General features: G+C 36.6%; 2 protein-coding genes across 3 annotated transcripts in view; one reads left to right on the top strand and one right to left on the bottom strand.

Moving 5' to 3' along the window:
• Positions 1-12,473: 12,473 nt before the first annotated feature.
• Positions 12,474-14,159, bottom strand: LOC127423761 (claudin-4-like). Its single transcript, XM_051668314.1, has one exon. The coding sequence runs from the start codon at positions 13,764-13,766 to the stop codon at positions 13,119-13,121; it is 648 nt and encodes a 215-aa protein (XP_051524274.1). The 5' UTR covers positions 13,767-14,159; the 3' UTR covers positions 12,474-13,118.
• Positions 14,160-14,912: 753 nt separating this feature from the next.
• Positions 14,913-21,432, top strand: part of zgc:63587 (uncharacterized protein LOC393431 homolog) — a 43,884-nt gene continuing 37,364 nt past the window's right edge. For both annotated transcript variants that reach the window (XM_051668298.1, XM_051668299.1), the window contains exon 1: positions 14,913-15,033. The gene's annotated coding sequence lies outside the window, so the exon portion shown is untranslated. The remainder of the gene's footprint in view (positions 15,034-21,432) is intronic.

The raw sequence follows: 21,432 nt of genomic DNA on the forward strand, positions 1-21,432 counted from the left end.
AATGAATGGAGCCAGTCCGTTTGCATTGAAATACACAGTTTAAAAAGTATAGCCACAAGACATAAACATTATACATGTTTTGCGACTTGGGGAAATAACTTGGTCACAACTAGGTTATATCTAATATAATACCTTTGTTGTCATGACAACGCAACCCAAGTAATCACTGAGTGATCGCACTAAAATCATGTTAACATCCTTTTGAAATGGTGTTTATTTTCATGTTTATATTGCCTTACTGTACCGTTATTTTAGTTTTTTATTAACGAGGGAGGAGTCATATTTTTGTGGTACGTCAATGCCACAACGTCATGCCGCAAATGTTGTAGATTGAGCTTAACGTATTGAACACGGAACATTCCTCTTAAAGGTACAGTTCACCCAGACATGCAGATTCTCACTGTTAGTCACCCTCATGTTGTTCCAAACCTGTATGACTCATATGGAACACAAGCGGAAAACATTTGCTTCAGGACTACCCTCCACACACAGTGCCATGAACTAAACCCTTGCACGGCTTACCCCACTCTCCCCTACATACTATGCAGTAACCTAGTATTCCATTTCGAACATATCATTGTCTTTCTCGGCTCCTGTCCGGCCAGACTCTTCTAACTGATAACACTAGGTTTGCTGCTCTTTCCACTAAGCTGCTCTTCTGGAATGTAATAAGGTGCTGGTTAGATGCACATCTATGCTCTAGTTCAGTAATGTCCTGTAGGAATACATTTCTTTTGATTTTAAGATTACACTAGTGGTGTACGTTTGAAAAGAACAACATAATTTTATGCGAGACACATCTGTTATTTTCAATAGTGACTTGTAGTGATGTAAAAGCCGATAGTAGAGTACTTTCATGTTCTGGTGTGTAGCTGTGCACTTGTATTCTTCTCACTCACAGTTCTTGAATGGTTTGATCCCATGAGGATTAGCTGCTCTGGATAACCGGGAACAATAGAAGTCATCTCTGCATGGCAGTATCACACTGAGCTGGCTGCATGGTTGTGTGTGTTTCTCCATCACTTTTGGGTGGGCTTCGTGCGCTCAGACTCCAGACAACACAAGTCCTAAAAATTCTCAAATGCAGAGAACCATAATTAATATCTGTAATTACAGTATCACTAAACTTTGTTTAAAAGCAATGGATTTTACGAAGGACATAGGTCTTTTTTTTATTTTATTTTTTTTTACAGCTTTGTCTCACATGAATCACAGATTGGATAAACAGAGAGAGGGTTCATACTCACTGGCCTCACCACAGATAAAAAAATAACTAAAGAATTCAGCCTCTAAGTTATTTTTTTATATAAGCGTTTCTTCAACTAAAGGCTCTTTAGCACAGGACTTAAAAGTGCGCCTTTAACACTCAGATTTTTGCTGCTTGTTCAGTTTACTTACTAAAATGAGCTTCTGCAACACAATTATTGAACATTTTGCCACAACCTTATTTTGTAGCATGCAATCTACTTAAAGGGATAGTGCACCCCAAAATGAAAATTCTCTCATTTTCTCACCCTCATGATATCCCAAATGTGTATGACTTTCTTTCTTCAGCAGAACACAAACTAAGCTTTTTAGAAGAATATTCAGCTCTGTAGGTTCATACAAAGCAAGTGAATGGTGATCAGACCTTTTGAAGCTCCAAAAATCACATAAAGGAAACATAGAAATAATCCACAATACTCCAGTGGTTAAATCCATACTTTCAGAAGCGATATAACAAGTGTGGGTGAGAAACAGATCAATATTTAATTTGTTTTTTAACACTAAATCTCCACTTTCACTTTTACATCTGAAAGTGAAAGTTAAAGTGGAGATTTAGAGTAAAAAAGGACTTATTTTTATCTGTTTCTCACCTACACCTATTATGTCACTTCTGAAGATATGGATTTAAACACTCGAGTCTTATGGATTACTTTTGGAGCTACAAATGTCTGATCTCCATTCACTTGCATTGTATGGACCAACAGAGCTTAAATATTCTTCTAAAAATCTTCATTTGTGTTCTGCAGAAGAAAGAAAGTCGTACACATCTGGGATGACATGAGGGTGAGTAAATGATGAGAGAATTTTCATTTTTGGGTGAATTATCCCTTTAAGCACTATATTTCTGTGAATATTTGCAACTGATGTGCAAGATGTTGTCTCCTTTAAGTGAGATATGAGCTAACAATTATACATTTGCAATAAACAAAAGACTGGTCAAAAGCTAAAAACTTAAGTTATGTTGTCTCAACATAATTAAAATAGACACATTTTCAACTAGTTAATATGACAAAATAAATGTAAGTTCATGCAGCAATGTCCAATAGTGTATGTCCATGCATCACAGGATATTTGACTTTTTTTTTTTTTTTTTTCAGGAAGTCATGAAAATTCCCACCACAGTATCATTTCCAGCACATTTGTGTTTAATAGAATTCTGTGTTGGAAATGACATTTTTAAAGTTTTTTAAATTAAATGACTGACTCCTTTGTCTAAAATCATACAGACACACAATGAAATAATATTTTAACAGGTTTTGCATAATTTGGCAATTGTTGAGTGATTGGAAATGATGCCCAATAAAAATATTCTGCTCACAAGTGATATTTACTTTGATTTTTCTTTGTTTTGTCACATGCATGCTCTTCACTGACACTTTTGTCCACTTGGTTAACAAGTACACAAACTTTTGGAAAAAACTTGGTGAAACAGGTGTGGTGGAAATGACACAACTACAGTAGTAATTTTTGAAAAAAATATACAAATAATTTTCACACAATAAATATTCAAACGGTTTTATTTTACTCTCTGCTTAGATGATCATAATTTTGAACGTGCCATGGAAACAACTTGTAATAGATTTTCATAGTTTAATATTAAAAGTCTGTGTCAAGGCTAAAACTAAAACACACATCTTGGTTCCACGCTCTCTTAAATTAGGGGAATGTTGTTTCTTTTGTTGCTATGAAAAGCGGGAAATCTCTTAACACTGTTGAAGAACAGAGACATCTAAAGCAGCATAAGACATCTCATAACCCGTACCTGTCTCAATAAGCTGGTAGCTCCGCAGGAGGCTAAACCCACATCCAGTCTGATTTACTTCCAACCTGCACACATTCCATATTTCATTAAGAACATTCCAGATTCATTCTCAGACATTCCTGAGCCTGCAGGGTTCAGTCTCCACTGCCAATCGATGTCCCCATAGGAAAGATAAATCACACAAGAGATCTCTTTAACATCTCAATTGTTTCTCCAAGACTGCAATGACATTTTCATAACTCTTCTGCTTCTCAGATGTTTCTCCTGAGGAAAAAGACCCCAGTAATCTCATGTGTCGTCTCTAGAGTTTCAGAAGTGATCTCAACGATGTCTCAAACTGAGCTCAGATTTACAAAGATACCAAAGTGTGCAATCAAAAGTCAGAGATCAATATCAACTCAAACCTCTCCTCCATTTCGTCCAAGACCAGGTTGTTTAGACTATGCAATCCACATTAATTGTATAGCTCTTTACTCTTACTGTATGCCAACAATTGTCTCATTTCTATTTTGATTTCTCCTGAGGAATTAAGCAGAAACATCTGACTCAACATTGATACTTAAATGAACTCCCTTAAAGGGATAGTTCAACCCAAAATTAAAATTTTAATTTACTCATTCACTCACCCTTATGTTGTTCTAAACCTGTGTGGCTATCACAAGCCTTAATCTTGATATCCGTATCTGTAATTGCATTTTCACTTGTAGAATTTCACAGTAATATGTCATTCACTTCTGTTCAAAACACAAGTTTAGATGTCAATTAATTTCTTACTACACATATCACCAGTGTACTTCTTACCAGTAAAATCTTTTTTTTTATTTCAATAATTACATTGTTGCTATAGTGCAAATGTACATTCATCATATCAACAATTAAATTACAACTAGTAAAAATGCTCATTTTTGCACTAGTAACATTGTAAGTGATATAAAAATTTAGCATTTTTACTAGTAAGAAGTACATAGCTTGAAATTGTAACTAGTAAGAAATGAACTGACATCTAAATTTGTTTTGAACAGAAGTGAATGACAGATTATTGTGAAATTCTACTAGTGACAATCCAGTAACAGATATCAAGAATTGTTTTTTACTAGTGGAAATTCAATTTTTTTATATCAAGAATGTTATTTTTAGTAGTAACAATTTTGATATCAAGAATGAACATTTTGACTAGCGCAAACCTAGTTCTTGATATAAAAATGTTTGCATTTTACTAGTAAGGAGTACATTGCTTGGAATTTTAGCTAGTAAGAAATTAAATGTAGATATCTGTAGTTGCGTTTTGAACAGGAGTGAATGACAGAACATTGTGAAATTCTACTAGTAAAAATCCAGTAACGGATATCAGGAATAGTTTTTCACTAGTTGAAATTCCATTTTTATATCAAGAAAAGTTTAGTAATAATATAATTTTTTATATAAAAATTTACTTTTTTACTAGTGCAAACCTACTTGTTGATATAGACAATTTGAAATGTTAATACTAAGTACATTGCTTGGAATTTTTACAATTAATTTTTTTTAGTGTAGATATCTGTAGTTGCATTTTGAACAGGAGTGAATGACAGAATATTGTGAAATACTACTAGTAAAAATCCAGTTACAAATATCAAGAATAGTTTTTTATAAAAAAAATGTACTTTTTTACTAGTGCAAACCTACTTGTTGATATAGAAAATTTGAAATGTTCAATGTATCAAGAATAGTTTTTTACTAGTTGAAATTAAATTGTTTATGTCTAGAAAGGTTTTTAAGTAATAATGTAATTTTTTTTATCAAGAATTTACATTTTTACTAGTGTAAACCTAATTATTTTACTAGTAAGGAGTACATTGCTTGGAATTTTAACTAGTAAGAAATTAAATGTAGATATCTGTAGTTGCATTTTGAACAGGAGTGAATGACCGAACATTGTGAAATTCTACTAGTAAAAATCCAGTAATGGATATCAAGAATAGTTTTTACTAGTTGAAATAAAATGTTTTATGTCAAGAAAGTTTTTTAGTAATAATGTAATTTTTTATATCAAGAATTAATATTTTTACTAGTGTAAACCTAATTATTTTACTAGTAAGGAGTACATTGCTTGGAATTTTAACTAGTAAAAAAAAATTGTAGATATCTGTAGTTGCATTTTGAACAGGAACGAAGGACAGATCATTGTGAAATTCTACTAGTGAAATTGCAATTACAGATATCAAAAATAATTTTACTATTTCAAATTCCACTTTTGATATCAAGAATGGGTATTTCTGTGAAAAAAATGATCAAGGTTTTTTAATCAAGAATTAAAATTTTTACTAGTGCCAACCTAATTACTGATATCAAAAATGAGCTTTTTCACTAGTAGTAATTCCATTGCTGTTGTCAGCAATTAGCATTTTAACTAGTGAAAATTGAATTAAAGATGTCTATATTTTATGTCTTGCGCATGATTAAAGAAAGGGCTTGCAAAAGTATGACTTTGTTTCTTCCGTGGAACACAGAAAGGAAATATTACGCAGAATGTTTCACGAATAACGACTTACATTTTGGTTTGTTCCTCGCAAAAAGCTGTCATATTACTTCAGAAGACATGGAATAAGCCATACGCACTATTATAATGATACATTTATGGTGTTTATAGCATATTTTGGAGCTTGACAGATGAGGTCACTATAACTGGTTGTATGGAAAAGAGCAGCATGACGATTCTTCAATATTCCACAAAAGAAAGAAATTCCTACTGGTGTGGAACAACATGAGGGTGAGTAAATGAAGACAGAATTTTCATTTTGGGTGAACTATTCCCTTAAGTCTCCTGAATTCTGAAAGAGCAACCTTTGAGCAGTGTCATTTTCCTCCATGTGCTCTCCTCTAAATGTTCTCATACCTGCATGCGCTTTATGACTTGTTACACGTTTTGGAATCTTCATGCATCATATTTCTTGATTTTGATGATACCCCCATGTTTAATGCCTAATAATGCACACAGACACACACACACACACTCCTTGCTCCTCCTTATCAACTACCTTCCTGTTTCCTGTCCTGCTGAACCATGAACAGGAAATCTGATCATTCTGTTGGTCTGTATCAGTTCCACATCATAATCAACTTCACATAAACACACCCAACACACTTGAGCATAATTTTGTTTTGTGTTTGGTAGTCACAAACTTTTAAAGTGATAGTTCACCCAAAAAGAAAATTCTGTGATCATTTACTCACCCTCATGTTGTTCCAAACCCATGTGACTTTCTTTCTTTCACGAAATACACAGGGAGATATTGGCCTCAGTCACCATTCACTTGTAAAGTTCATGTTTTATATCATGTGGTGAGGAGGGTGCTAGTTTCCCCGCAGCTTGTTTGATTGACAGGGGGAGTGTGGATGCTGACTAATCCGTCTTAAAGGAGTGTGAGTCAGGGTGACAGGTTGTTCACACTGGACCGTCACCGTGATGATGGTGTGTTTGATGAAATCATAACTGGTCATTCTTGGGATGAGGGAAGTGACACTTGACCTTTACAGAGCAGAGGTCAACCCAGCATCATGAGAACCAGCCATGTGAGCGTGTGAAAGCTGGAGAGAGAATACGAGTAAGCGAGAATGTGTGTTTAAACTGTTGTTAGATTTGCAACCGTCGCATAATTAACCTGGTGGAAACTTGTATTGCTCAGAGGATGCTCTTCATAGCTCATGGAGTTCTCAGTGGTTTCTTTCAAGATTTCTCTCCTTAATTTCCTCAGGGCTATTAATAATAGACTCAAACGAGTCAACTGTTGACACAGAGTATGAGAGTTTAGAGGCATACAATGAATGTGGATAGCACAGCTCCAATCATTTGGTCTTGGGAGAGTTCAATGAGAAATGTTTGAGTTCATATTGAGATTTCTGACTTTTGATTGCAGAGACTTAGGGATCTTGGCAAATCTGAACACAGTTTGAGACAATACTGAGATCTCTTCTGAAACCCTGGAAGAAACGCATGTGAGATTACCGGGGTCTTTTTCTCTGGTAAAAACAGAGAAACAACTAAGATGTTTTTGTTTTTTGGGGGGGCTGGGTTTGCAACCTGATCATAACTTTCATTTGAATGATAAATTCTAAAATTCTAGACGTAAAGGACGTTAAATTTCCTAGATATGGCTAATTATTTATCAGAAGGTTTCTTGACTGCAACTGTGCAAAAAGTGCACAGAAAACAAGAATTTTCAGTTGTGAGTATTTTTTTAGTGCATTTCCCCTTTAAACATACAGAAGTGCCATAAAGAAGTTGTAATGCATTAAGCAAAATTATAAATGTTCGTGTCAAAGTTCTAAATGTTCATTCAAAAAATCACTTGAAACAATACACTTCATTCATAGACAATTAAAAAATATAATTACAAGTGTGTCAGTCGAGCTGGGTAAACCGAACATAGAGTTCTTAGGTTCAAAGAAAAGAAAGATGAAGATTCTCTCAATTAATATCATTGATGTCAGGGGGGCCTGTTTAGCTCAGCGAGTATTGACACTGACTACCACCCCTGGAGTTGCGAGTTCGAATCCAGGGCGTGCTGAGTGACTCCAGCCAGGTCTCCTAAGCAACCAAATTGGCCCGGTTGCTAGGGAGGGTAGAGTCACATGGGGTAACCTCCTCGTGGTCGCGATTAGTGGTTCTCGCTCTCAATGGGGCATGTGGTGAGTTGTGCGTGGATCACGGAGAGTAGCATGAGCCTCCACATGCTGTGAGTCTCTGCGGTGTCATGCACAACGAGCCACGTGATAAGATGCGCGAATTGACGGTCTCAGAAGCGGAGGCAACTGAGACTTGTCCTCCACCACCCGGATTGAGGTGAGTAACTGCGCCACCACGACGACCTACTAAGTAGTGGGAATTGGGCATTCCAAATTGGGAGAGAAGGGGATAGTAAAGAAAAAAAAAACATTGATGTCTAGAACAAAGAGAAACAATTGAGCTATTAAACAGAATTAATTTATGATTTATCTTTAATAATGAGGAATTATGTTCCCACTTTTTTTATGGATTAATAAATAAAGGAATTAAAAATAATCATTTTCATTAAATGAATGCATTATATGTTGTGAATGTATTATATATATATATATATATATATATATATATATATATATATATATATAATTGTTTATTTTTTACTTATTTTTTTAAAGCCTTTCCAGAGTCCTGATATGCTACAATATCTGTGTACAATGCATCTTTTTTTAGTCTTTCAGCTAAGATTGTTTTTGTACTGTTCCTACACTCAAAAATAATTTTAACCTATTTTTAAGTATTATGCATCTCAATTTCATAAAATTGCATAAAATTGAATTTTGTAATGTTTAACCAAATTTAATTAATAAAACTTAAAATGTATATATGTTTGTTTTATTTTATTAAAGATTACTCAATTCAATTTGATGGAATTTTGTTATGAAACTGAAATGCGTAAATCTTGAAATTATATTAATTATTATAATTTTATAAATACAATTTTAAAAAGAAAAAAAATATTGGTCTTTAATGAGTATGATATTTACCATATCTGATGTCAAAAATATCATCTAATACATACATGATTAGTTTGTATATATTTGTTTACATTAATGTATTTTATTTATTTTTTTTAAATCATGTGCAGAGTGAGAAATTATTCTTCACACACTTGTTTCTCATTTGTGTCTCTCTTTCTCTCTCCCCCATCCATGTCTTGGAATGTCTGCCGACGGGTCATCCATTGTCCTCCATATGACCACATTATGGGGTCCTGTCACCAGGCAACTGCAGGTTCTTTTGCCGTTGCCATGACGAAGATTTTAATGACGTCGTGGCAGCCCCCATGCGCCTCTCTTCATTATGGATGGAGGGTCCTTTTAAAATGTCTGGGCACCTCCCCCAAATACCCTCCTCAACTCCACACCCCAACACACACACACACACACACAGACAGAGAGAGAGTCATTACTCAGCCTCGTAACCTCCTTTGCTTCCAAAGGGTAACTGGAACTAACAATTCCACAATGGCAGCTGAAAGCACTGGTGTGGACTTTCATACAGCCTCTATTGTGTTTGAGACTGAGAGAGGAGGATCGGGGGATGCAGTATACTTTTAACAAACTCATAAACTACACAAACCCCAGACTAAAATAATCTTTTGCACTGCAAAAAAAAAAAAAAAAAATGTAAAATAACCTAAAAATAAGAAAATGGGAGATTCTGATTCGAATTCAAATTAACTGGTTTTATTCAAGTCAAATATATTATTTAAAGGTGAAGTTTATCAGTTTTAGATGGTAAAATTCTCCCCTATTCACTTAAAATATTAAATATACAGAGTATTTTTTCTCAAAACTTTGCCCAGAGCAACACTGGTTCAACCAATGGGGCGAGTTTGGGACGGGACTATCGGTTTGTGTGGCCAGTGGCAGTTTTGGTGAGTGTTTAGGAAACCTGTTTGAAAACAGTCATTTTTGCAATTTGCTTTAATGATGATAGTGGCACTGAAATTACACACTTCATTGAAATTGTAAGAGTCAAATCAGGTAGAAATAGCTCTAATACTGCCTGCATTTACTTTTTTTTTTACAGTGTTTTTATTAAAACTGATAAAGCTTCTCCAGAGTTATGCAAAAAAATTGCTTGATTTTGGTGCATTCATGCCATTTCTTCTACACTAAGGAAACATTTACCCCAAATGAGTCTGTCATCATTTACTCACCCTCATGTTGTTCCAAACCTGTATATTATTTCATCAAGCATTAAAGTGAATGGTAACAGAGGCTAACATTCAGCCTAACATCTCGTTTTGTGATTGACGATAGAATATATGGTTTGAAACATCATGAGGGTTTCCTTTTTTGTGAACTTTTTCTTTAAGGCACGTTGGATATTTAAAGGGATAGTTCACCCTAAAATGAAACTTCTCTCATCATTTACTCACCCTCATGCCATCCCAGATGTGTATGACTTTCTTTCTTCAGCAGAACACAAATGAAGATTTTTAGAAGAATATTTCAGCTCTGTAAGTCCATATAATGCAAGTGAATGGTGACCAGACCTTTGTAGCTCCAAAAATCACATAAGAGAAATCCATATGACTCCATTGGTTAAATCCGTATCTTCCGAAGCGATATGATAGGTGTGGGTGAGAAACAGAACAATATTTAAGTCCTTTTTCACTCTAAATCTCAAGAAACTAAACAGGCACCACATGTGACTTTCAGATGTGAAAGTGAAATTGGAGATTTAGTATAATAAAAAAAAAGACATTTTGATCTGTTTCTCACCCCCACTTATTATATTGCTTCTGAAGATATGGATTTAACCACTGGAGTTTTATGGATTTTTATGTTTACTATATGTGATTTTTGGAGCTACAAAGGTCTGAACACCATTCACTTGCATTGTATGGACCAACAGAGTTTTCTAAAAATCTCTGTTTGTGTTCTGCTGAAGAAAAAAAGTCATACAATATGAGAGAATTTTCATTTTGGGGTGAACGAACCCTTTAAATATGCTTCTAAAGGCAAGTTGGAAACTTTACTGTTTATAGCCATCACTGAATAAAATAATCCAAAAACTGGCACTCAGCAGTTTCATGTCTGCTACTAGTACTGACCAGTAAAATCCGGTCACAGTTCTCCAGCATGCTCTTAATGTGACTGACATGTTTTCTTCTGCTATGACAGGCCATATGACCGACTAAGCTGTAAGCAACAAGGTTTTGGAGAGCCAGGCAACAATAGTGCCATGACCAGACCACACTTCACATCTGACTGTACACTGACTGTTTTTCATTCCCTGTCCACTCCGTTGTAAAAGCATGGTTCTATGTTATATGCAATGTCATTTTAATAAATTTGAGACCTGTTGTTTGCTCCTTCCTTATTCTTTTAATGCTAAAAAAAAATAAAAAAATTTCATGTCAGACTTTGTTTAGCACCAGAACCAATTAAGAAAGCTAACCACCCATCCAGAAATCACAATAAAGATGTGGGGGAGGGTGTTGAGCAAACAGGTGGAATACATCACAAAGAGGAGATTGTAAATTGCAGTAGTTGTTTGGAATTATAACGGCATGTTTACTACCTTTGTAAACTAAAATCTTTTTAAATGCACATTATTGTCCTATAAAATGTGCAAAGGAGAATAATGCCTATTAATCATATGCAGTATATCACAAGATCTGTGTACTTTGGAATTTAAGACTAACAGGTATCTTTCATACCATTTTTCAGACTTGCATAATATCTTATAATGGTATTTGGTTTAACGTTTACCCTATATCTTTTGTCAGGTAACCTGTAAAATGTGCTTTACGTGTTGACATCTACATTAACTGGTTTAAACTGACTAAATGAGTATTTTGAAGTTGAAAATATATTAATTAAAACGAATAAATAAACCTGACAAGATTAGGTTTCACCAATGAAATTCATTTTTAAGGCTCATATTTGGCTGCTTAAAGTACAATTTTCACTTTTAATTGTGTAGAACAAGGGCGTAGCCAGGAAATTACTTTTGGGTGGGCCTCAGTAAAAATGGATGGGCCAAGTTTTCACCCCAATTGTTTTTTACATAATTTTCTTTAACAACAGAGAAGCAGCACATTTAAACAGTTCGTTCAATCTTTCAGAAATCAGAATTTATGCATTTAAACTATTTTATAAATGTATATTTGAAGTCAAAGAATAATCTCTAATATTCTGGGTGGGCCTGGGTCTAATTTGAGCCCACCCTGACCCACCCTTGGCTACGCCACTGGGGTAGAATTTTTCCAACTGCATTTTGAAAATGACTTAATTTTTCAATACATACAGAGGTGTCTTAAAGAGATGGTAAAACATATATAAATGTGCACATGTTAAAACTGTAAATGTTTATTCCAAACAACATTCATAACAACATGTAAAGGTTTCAGTCGAGCTGGATAAACTGAACGTAGAGGTCTTAGGTTCTAAGAAAATGAAGATACCCATCCATGAAGTTTTGCATTCTGCAGGGCAAAACCAGCAGGATATTCCCAAAAACAAACAAACAAAACTATTTTTTCCATTGTGGAAATGGCATAGATCCTGCTCGGCTTCTCATGCAGCCTTGTTGTGCTCATGGCACTTTGAGCATCAGTGTGGACGGGTGAGTTTTGAATGACAGAGCAGTCAAGATTTGCTGTTCCAGCTGTTTGTCCTCATTGACCAGCGTTGAGATTCTCTGCGAATGTGCCAAAGCAGAGATTCCTATAGGTTTACACACTAAACATCACTGGCATCTCTCCAGGACAACAAACACATTGGTAAACATGTTTGATAGTAACAACTAGAGCTACTTTATCTGAATGCTTATAGTCTTTTACAAACTTTCAAAGGTACCTAAAATAGATGTTTTATCAGATTAATGTTTCTCTTTCAACCCTTAAAAAAATGCACATGCTTAATAGTTTTTGAAACAGCACATCTAATAAAATAAAGGGTAAAACTTTAATAACTTTCATTGTGTCATTAACAAACATTATGTAGTGCCTAATGAATCAGTTCATGCACATTTGAAATACGTATAGGTCAATAGCACATATGAAATATATAAATCAAAGTTTCAGGACTGACATATCATTCCATCATTATGACGTTTGTTTATGCCATTCATAAAAGTTGTTATAAAGTGGTTGCACATTTCCACACATATATCCTCAACAGTTTTTGAAATAGCATGTTAAATATATATATATATATATATATATATATATATATATATATATATATATATATATATAAAATGGTCCAAATCAGCAGTAGTCCAAGATGCTTTAAAAGTAAGATTAGTCAACTGATACTTGAAGTTTAAAAACTTTCATTAGGCCATTAACAAGCATTATATAATGTCCGACACATCTAACTATCTATGATCTGTTGAGCATTGTATAACTTTAATGAAAGTTACTCTAGCTTTTCACCTTTTGAACATGCATATCCGTAATTTTTTTTAAAACTGGGCCAATCAGTAGTCCAAGAAAATCAGTCAATAGTACAAGATTTCATAAGAACTCCAAAACAGGATGTTTTCTGTTGTAAAACCAGTCCAAAGCGCATCATCATCTCGCAGTTTTTAAACATAATTCCTCTTGTCATAGTCCCCGTTAGGTGTTGCTCTTTTGGTGGGCGCGTATTTCACCGAGTAACCGGAGCCTCCCGACGCCGGACACGAGCAGCAGAGCATGCTGCCCCCGAGCAGAAGCAGCGCGGTGGCCGCCCAGCCGATGTAGAGTGCCGCGCCGATCTCCCGCTTTTGGGCCGCCGGCACCTGCGGGTTGTAGAAGTCGGAGATGATGTTGTTGGCCATCCAGCACAGGGGCACCAGCATGAAGATGGCACTGATGATGTAGATGACCCCTCCAACGTTCACTACGCGCGCCTTGACGCTTTCCGTCTTGATGCAGTTGGTGCACTGCGCGCCGGCGATCACCACCATCAGCCCGATGACGCACATCACGGAGGAGATTACCATGAGCGCGCGCGCGGCCTGGAGGTCTTGGCTGAGGGCGAGCATGGAGTCGTGAGTCTTGCACTGCATCTGGCCCGTGCTCTGCACGGCGCACGACATCCACAGGCCGTCCCAGATGGTCTGCGCCACCACGATGTTGGCCTCGATGAAGGCGGTCACTTTCCAGGTGGGCAAGCCGCAAGCGGCCATCTCCAGAAGCGTTCCGATAACGCACAGGGTCAGACCGAGGATCTCAAGAGCCGCAGAGGCCATATCTTCTTATTTATTTGTTCCTTTATTCCTTATAATGCTCAGGTGTATCTGTGCAACCAATTCCAAGACTGTTGGAAAGTTGGGAAACACTGCACCCAGTTTTCAATCCAAGCTCCAAAGTCATCTATCCACAGTGTTCCACTCCAGATTGTTTCTTTCCAAACTTTTACTCTCAAATGGTTCCTAATCCAAAGTTTTCTTCTCCGATTTCTTCAGTCCAAATGTTGTTGTTTTTTCCTTTGAGATATTTTTTTCAATCAAGAAAAAGTGAATTGTATTGGTCAGGTGGACAGCATCACCTCGCCGCGTCTCTTCTGTGCATTGACTAACGGATTTTTCCTAGACTGGGAATAAGTGGAGTGGAATAATAGTGGAACGCCAAGAGGAGGGGTGTGTGTGTGTGTGTGTGTGTGTGTAGGAGGGTGTGTTGTGCAAATGTTCAAGACTGTAGCGAAACTTTTGTCCAATCGCACCACAGGGCATCTGTTGCTCGCCAATGAGGACCCAGGGAAGCTGGATGTGTGTGTAAGGTGGTGGGCTTGGGGGGAAACTATTTTGATTTTAGCTGTTTGACAAAAAACATAAAATAAATAAATAAATATTTTTATTTTAAACTATATTTTTTATGTAGCCTTTTTAGATGATAGATAGAGAGATAGACAGACAGACAGACAGACAGACAGACAGATAGATAGATACAAAATGGATCAGTAAATTCGTATTAAGTCACTTTATAAATATCGCTATATGTGTGTGTGTGTGGATAACTGAATATCAGAAGTATTATAATATATTATATAATAATAATAATAATAATAATAATAATAATAATAATAATAATAATAGAAGTAATATAATAAGTAATATAAATATAATAAACATGATTTAAATATTGAAAAATGTATTGATTTTGAAATAGATGTTTAATTGTAAATAGATGCACATTAATTGTAAATAACCTACATCAAAACTAACGTGGTCTAACTGTTTATAATAATTTGACAACAAAACCTGATGCGTGTTTAGACATGTTGACAGCGCCTCTGAACTTCTTAGACATCTTCTTGAAACTGTGTACTGTTCTCGCCATCTTGGCTCTGAACCGCCGCTTTGTCCTCCATTATCAACGTCACTGGTTTGAGCCGTAATGGCGTCTGTTGCGCCGGTGTCACAATCCATGAGTGAACAGGCATTGTGGGATAAGGGCGGAATTGTAGAGGTTTCCGGATTCCCTGAATTGGCCTGCTGAGAAGAGAAAACAAGGAAGGTGAGAAAAATTCCACGTTTTTGTGTTTTATCATGAGTTTAATACAGGTAAGGGCTTCTGGCGCGTGAAAGTCGAATTTGCCACGCGTGTGTATCCGGAAGTGATGAATCAGTCAAGCCTTTGAAAATGTTACAATGTAACTCTTGCCTGTCAAAGTTGATACAAAGTTGCATTTAGATGTAGTTACATGAAATACTAGGTCGTATAACTCGATATGTTCTTGCAAACTCTTTGAAGTGGTTTGATAACGACTGATTTTCTGTTTTAGTGTGCTAATAACTGTTTATATGCGCTACGTGCTCTGAATTGAGAACAGTTTTATCAAGCAGGGTGTGGACATGAGGAAGGCGTGCTTCTCTTCTGATGAGGTGAAATTAAAATGTGCATTAAGGTTATCTGAAGCCGTATTCGTAATTTACTCAGGAATTTGGCAACAAGTGAATGTAGAGGCATGTTGCTGGAAAGAGGTTTGGGGGAGTTTAGAAGAGATGTCCATGTCTGACAGCACATTTTAATGTTTTAGTAGCATGTTCTTTGCCTGAACTAAACATCCTTTAACAACCTGACAACATCCTGAGAGCCAGCAATTCAGTCTGCAAATTCATTTATTTTTGTGACAGATTTAAGAGGGCATAATAACTTTTCCTGTCATACTAAAAATTTGTATATATCGTGTGATATAATAACTATATATACACTGGCGGCCAAAAGTTTGGAATAATGTACAGATTTTGCTTTTTCGGAAGGAAATTGGTACTTTAATTCACCAAAGTGGCATTCAACTGATCACAAAGTATAGTCAGGACATTACTGATGTAAAAAACAGCACCATCACTATTTGAAAAAAAGTCATTTTTGATCAAATCTAGACAGCAGCCATCACTCCAACACCTTATCCTTGAGTAATCATGATAAATTGATCATTTGGTACTAGAAAATCACTTGCCATTATATCAAACACAGCTGAAAGCTATTTGGTTCATTAAATGAAGCTTAACATTGTCTTTGTGTTTGTTTTTGAGTTGCCACAGTATGCAATAGACTGGCATGTCTTAAGGTCAATATTAGGTCAAAAATGGCAAAAAAGAAACAGCTTTCTCTAGAAACTCATCAGTCAATCGTTGTTTTGAGGAATGAAGGCTATACAATGCTTGAAATTGCCAAAAAACTGAAGATTTCATACAGAGGTGTACACTACAGTCTTCAAAGACAAAGGACAACTGACTCTAACAAGGACAGAAAGAGATGTGGAAGACCAGATGTACAACTAAACAAGAGGATAAGTACATCAGAGTCTCTAGTTTGAGAAATAGACGCCTCACATGTCCTCAGCTGACAGCTTCATTGAATTCTACCCGCTCAACACCAGTTTCATGTACAACAGTAAAGAGAAGACTCAGGGGTGCAGGCCTTATGGGAAGAATTGCAAAGAAAAAGCCACTTTTGAAACAGAAAAACAAAAAGAAAAGGTTCGAGTGGGCAAAGAAACAGACATTGGACAACAGATAATTGGAAAAGAGTGTTATGGATCTTAACCCCATTGAGCTTTTGTGGGATCAGTTAGACTGTAAGGTGCGTGAGAAGTGCCCGACAAGACAGACACATCTATGGCAAGTGCTACAGGAAGTGTGGGGTGAAATGTCACCTGAGTATCTGGACAAACTGACAGCTAGAATGCCAAAGATCTGCAAAGCTGTCATTTGGCACTTTTCCACTGTACGTTACAGTTCGACTCGACTCGACTCATAGTTGCGCCGCCTCTGCTGCCGTGACATCATCTTAAACACGACACAAACATTACTGACCATAAACAATAACACGACCGCTAGCTGTTATCTACTAGCTCATTGTGCTGCATAAAGCAGTTGTTGCATGGTGATTTTACACAAGTGTAACAGTTAAATTGGCCTGGTTCTTTTAGAAGCAAGCTTTCCAGTAGCTGGTCAACTAAATAAAGTGAAGCTTTCAAGCAGTATATAGAGTTAACGTAACAAAACGTACCATCCTCCATCGTGGACTCCAACAACACAGAGTCCAGGGCACTCTCCCTCCCATTGCTTGCTGGTCTATTGCCATAGATAGCATCCATTTGGTCGAACCACTTCCACGTTCTTCTGTTTGAACCACTCCGGCTGTTGTGGATTTTTTTAACTTTTCCCTACACTGCTGGTAGGTCCGGTGGTAGCCATGTGCGGCCAACAGCTGAGACATTTCCTGAAAGACTTTTTCGTTTCGCGTCGTTTCGTTCATCGCTAACGAGAGGAATGTCTGCACCTCGTTTATTGACCACGGCATGGTTTTGCGCACAGCCATTTCTTTTTACAATTCGAAAGTCGAGTGAACAAATGATATTGCTATCGCTGTTGCTAACTTTAAAACTAGCGGGTTGATGTCCCATGTCGCAAATCAAGTGACGCTGGTAGTGACAATTCTATCTGACTAATCAATGATCTGCAGGATTTTGACGTCACATTTAGTATCGTCTCGGCTCGCTTGGAACCTTGACCGAGGTGTTACTAAAAAAAGTACCAGGTACCAGGTGCTATCCACAGTGGAAAACCCCCAAAAAGCGAGCAGAGTCGAGTCAAGCTGTACCGTGCAGTGGAAAAGCCCCAATTGCTGCACGTGGAGGATTTTTTGATGAGAACTCTTTGAAGTAGTTATATTTTTAAAAAAAATTCAAATTGCAATAGTACATTTTCACATTATTTATGTCCTGACTATACTTTGTGATCAGTTGAATGACACTTTGGTGAATAAAAGTACCAATTTCTTTCAATAAGAGCAAAATCTGTACATTATTCCAAACTTTTGGCCACAAGTGTATATGTGTGTGTGTGTGTATATATATATATATATATATATATATATATATATATATTTAATAAAAAGGTTTTCTAGCGATGTGGGCTTCATTACATTTATCTATGACTGGGAAGGTTAATGTTATTAAAATGAATTCCAAAATTCAACTACCTGCTACAGTCTCTCCCTGTAGATGTCCCCCTCTCTTATTTCATGCAATTTGATAGCATAGCGAAGTCCTTCATTTGGAATGGTAAACGTCCCAGATTACATTTCAGTAAGTTGCATAGGCCGGTTGACAAAGGTAGGCTAGGACTACACAGTATTTTGTTTTATCATTATACAGTCAGTCTCAGACATCTGGCTCACTGGTTGCTTCCACTTGAGAGAGCCCTCCCTGGTTTTGTATTGAACAGGAATTTCTTGCCCCTATTTTGCCACTGCAAAGCCTTTCTATCAAACTAACCGGAGAAGTTAAGTTACACCCAGTTATCTTGCATTTGCACTTGTTATGGACAAAAATGTCCAGACTGTTTAATTCTGACATTTATTTAAATGTTGCTTTGAGCATATGGCTAAACCCAAAGTTATGTATTAATAAGTCCTCTTTCTGCTGGACAGAGTGGATTGTGAGGGAGGTTAATATGCTCGGTGACCTATGTGAGAGTGGAGTGTTGAGATCCTTTGAAAATATGGTTCAACATTTTGGGATTCCCAGGTCTTAATTCTTTAGGTATTTTCATCTGAGCCACCTGCTTTGTACTATTTTTGGGAGTAGCATACAACCCCCTAAAGCGGCAGATACTCTTGAAGTGGTGATTACTGCTTTTGGAAAAGGTCATGAGGCATCAGTGTATTACTCCCTGCTAATTCAGAGTCTGGAGGATGGAGCTTCAAGTTCTCTCAAGAGATTATGGGAGAAAGATTTAAACTTGGTATTTGTGGTGGGAATGTGGGCTAGGATTTATTGACGTAGGGGATAAATGCATGAAGAATTGGGTCTTGGCCGGTGTTATGATAGGCAGACAGGTCATCCTTAGGGGATGGAAGTCGGCTGGAGCGCCCTCGTTTCGTGAGTGGTATCTAATATATTTAAGCAATATCACACTCACAATCGTGCTGTATGGCCCTAAATCAGCACTGCTGTGATTACCTGCGGACGAATCACAGCAATGCTGATGTAGGGCCATATTGCTCTCTTGCTTGTGTCATATATAGATATATATGTAAATGTATATGTGTGTGTGTGTGTGTATATGTATATATGTGAATAATATATATATATATATATATATATATATATATATATATATATATATATATATATATATATATATATATATATTTATTTATAATTGTGTGTGTGTTTATATGTTTATATACATACCAGTACATACACTAATCAGCCACAACATTAAAACCACCAACGTAAAATTGTGTAGGTCACCCTCTTGCCCCAAAACAGCGCCAACCCACATCTCAGAATAACATTCTGAGATTTTTATATATTTGGACCATGGCATGATTGTTGGTGCCAGACGGGCTGGTTTGAGTATTTCTATAACTGCTGATCTCCTGGGATTTTCACACACAACAGTCTCTAGAATTTACTCAGAATGGTGCCAAAAACAAAAAACATCCAGTGAGCGGCAGTTCTGTGGACGGAAATGTCTTGCTGATGAGAGAGGTCAACAGAGAATGGCCAGACTGGTTTGAACTGACAAAGTCTATGGTAACTCAGATAACCACTCTGTACAATTGTGGTGAGAAGAATATCATCTCTGAATGCTGTTCTGAGATGTGGGTTGGCGCTGTTTTGGTGGCATAAGGGGGACCTACACAATATTAGGCAGGTGGTTTTAATGTTGTGTCTGATCGGTGTATGTATACAGAATCTTACAGATTTCTTATTCATTTTGCTTTATATTTCTTTTTTGAAAATTTTCAGTGTTCTTAAACTTGAGATTTTGAATCCCAGATTTTCAATGTGGTCTCAGACTTGTGGAAATTGACTGTGTATACGTAGCATGTTTCTTATTCGGCAAATACTATAATGATGATGATATAAAAATCTAAACACTACAGACATTTTTGGACTGGGTCTCAGGAGAGTATTTACAGGACCAATTCCATCTGAAAACAATATTTACATATTTTTTCATTTCAAGGCAAAAAAACGTTTATCATTTTAATGTAGAAAAACAAATGTCAGGCTGTTCAACAGCTTGCATTCATCAAAGTTATATCTTTTGGCTCATTAATTTACAATAATTTTGTAATAAGTGTTCAGATAGGAAATTACCGATTCATAATGAGCAGAATCTTGGCTTTACTTGTGACACGTAAACAAGATACAAGTTTTCAAACTTTCTATTGATATTTTTTATTTTCTTTCAAACTTTCTTCAGACTTCAGAACTCTTTCGAACTCCACTACCTCGCTCTCTCTGTGCCTTTGTGATGTCTCATCCCTTGCTCCAAACTCCTGTGCTATAGCTGGTTATTTCCAGCTCAGTTTGAAAGTGATTCCGTCCTTTGTCTTTAAAATCATTCATCAATACGTAGGAGCAGAGTTGCTTTTCAGAGGTGAAGTGAATTGCACCTGGGGTCATGAGGCAGCACGTTTCACTCATAAACTCAAGTGGTGCTTTGGACTGTAACTCGTTTAGTTCACTTGTGAAACACAATGCTGTTATTATGACCAGCAGCCATTAGCAAACCCTGCTTGCTTCCTGCGTGGATGATCTGACTGTATATGTGGCATTGCAGTCACACAAGCTCACAAGCCTACTATCCGATTAACTCTTTCAGGAATTCTATTAAGAACCTCAAAAGAACCATTTTTCAGTTAATCATAAAAACAAAGCAAATCTTTAAAGTCGGGTCACAAACTGTGCTAGTATTTGGGGGCAAGGCGAGGTTGAAAGCTTGTGTTGGTAAAATCACAATTGTTATCAGAATCAGAATGAGCTTTATTGCCAAGTATGCTTCCACATATAAGGAATTTTTCGTGGAGACAGAAGCTTCCAGTGCACAAACAATACAACAAGACAGAGATAATAAAAAAATAGAATAAAAATAAAGAGCGAATAGAAATATAGGTGTATATATAGAAATATACAATAAGACAAAAATATACATATAGTATGTACAAATACAAATCTGTTATATACAGTGCAAGGGAATGTAATGCAGAAGAGGTAGGATATGTTAAATAATATAATTGACTAGGCTATGTATTGCACATAATTATAGTATAGTTTTAACTGTTCATGAGATGGATAGCCTGATGGAAAAAAACTGTTCTTGTGCCTGACGGTTCTGGTGCTCTGTAGCACTGACCAGAAGGCAACAGTTCAAAAAGGTAGTGGGCAGGGTGAGAGTGATTTTTTTCCAGCCCTTTTCCTCTCTCTGGAAGTGTACAGTTCGTGAAGGTAGGGCAGGGGGCAACCAATAATCCTCTTGGCAGTCCGAACTGTCCTTTTGTAGTCTTCTGATGTCCAATTTTGTAGCAGAACCAAACCAAACAGTTATTGAAGTGCAGAGGACAGACTCAATGACTGCTGAGTAGAACTGTATCAGCAGCGCCTGTGGC

Source organism: Myxocyprinus asiaticus, chromosome 33 (assembly GCF_019703515.2).
Source record: "Myxocyprinus asiaticus isolate MX2 ecotype Aquarium Trade chromosome 33, UBuf_Myxa_2, whole genome shotgun sequence".
Classification (NCBI taxonomy): domain Eukaryota; kingdom Metazoa; phylum Chordata; class Actinopteri; order Cypriniformes; family Catostomidae; genus Myxocyprinus; species Myxocyprinus asiaticus.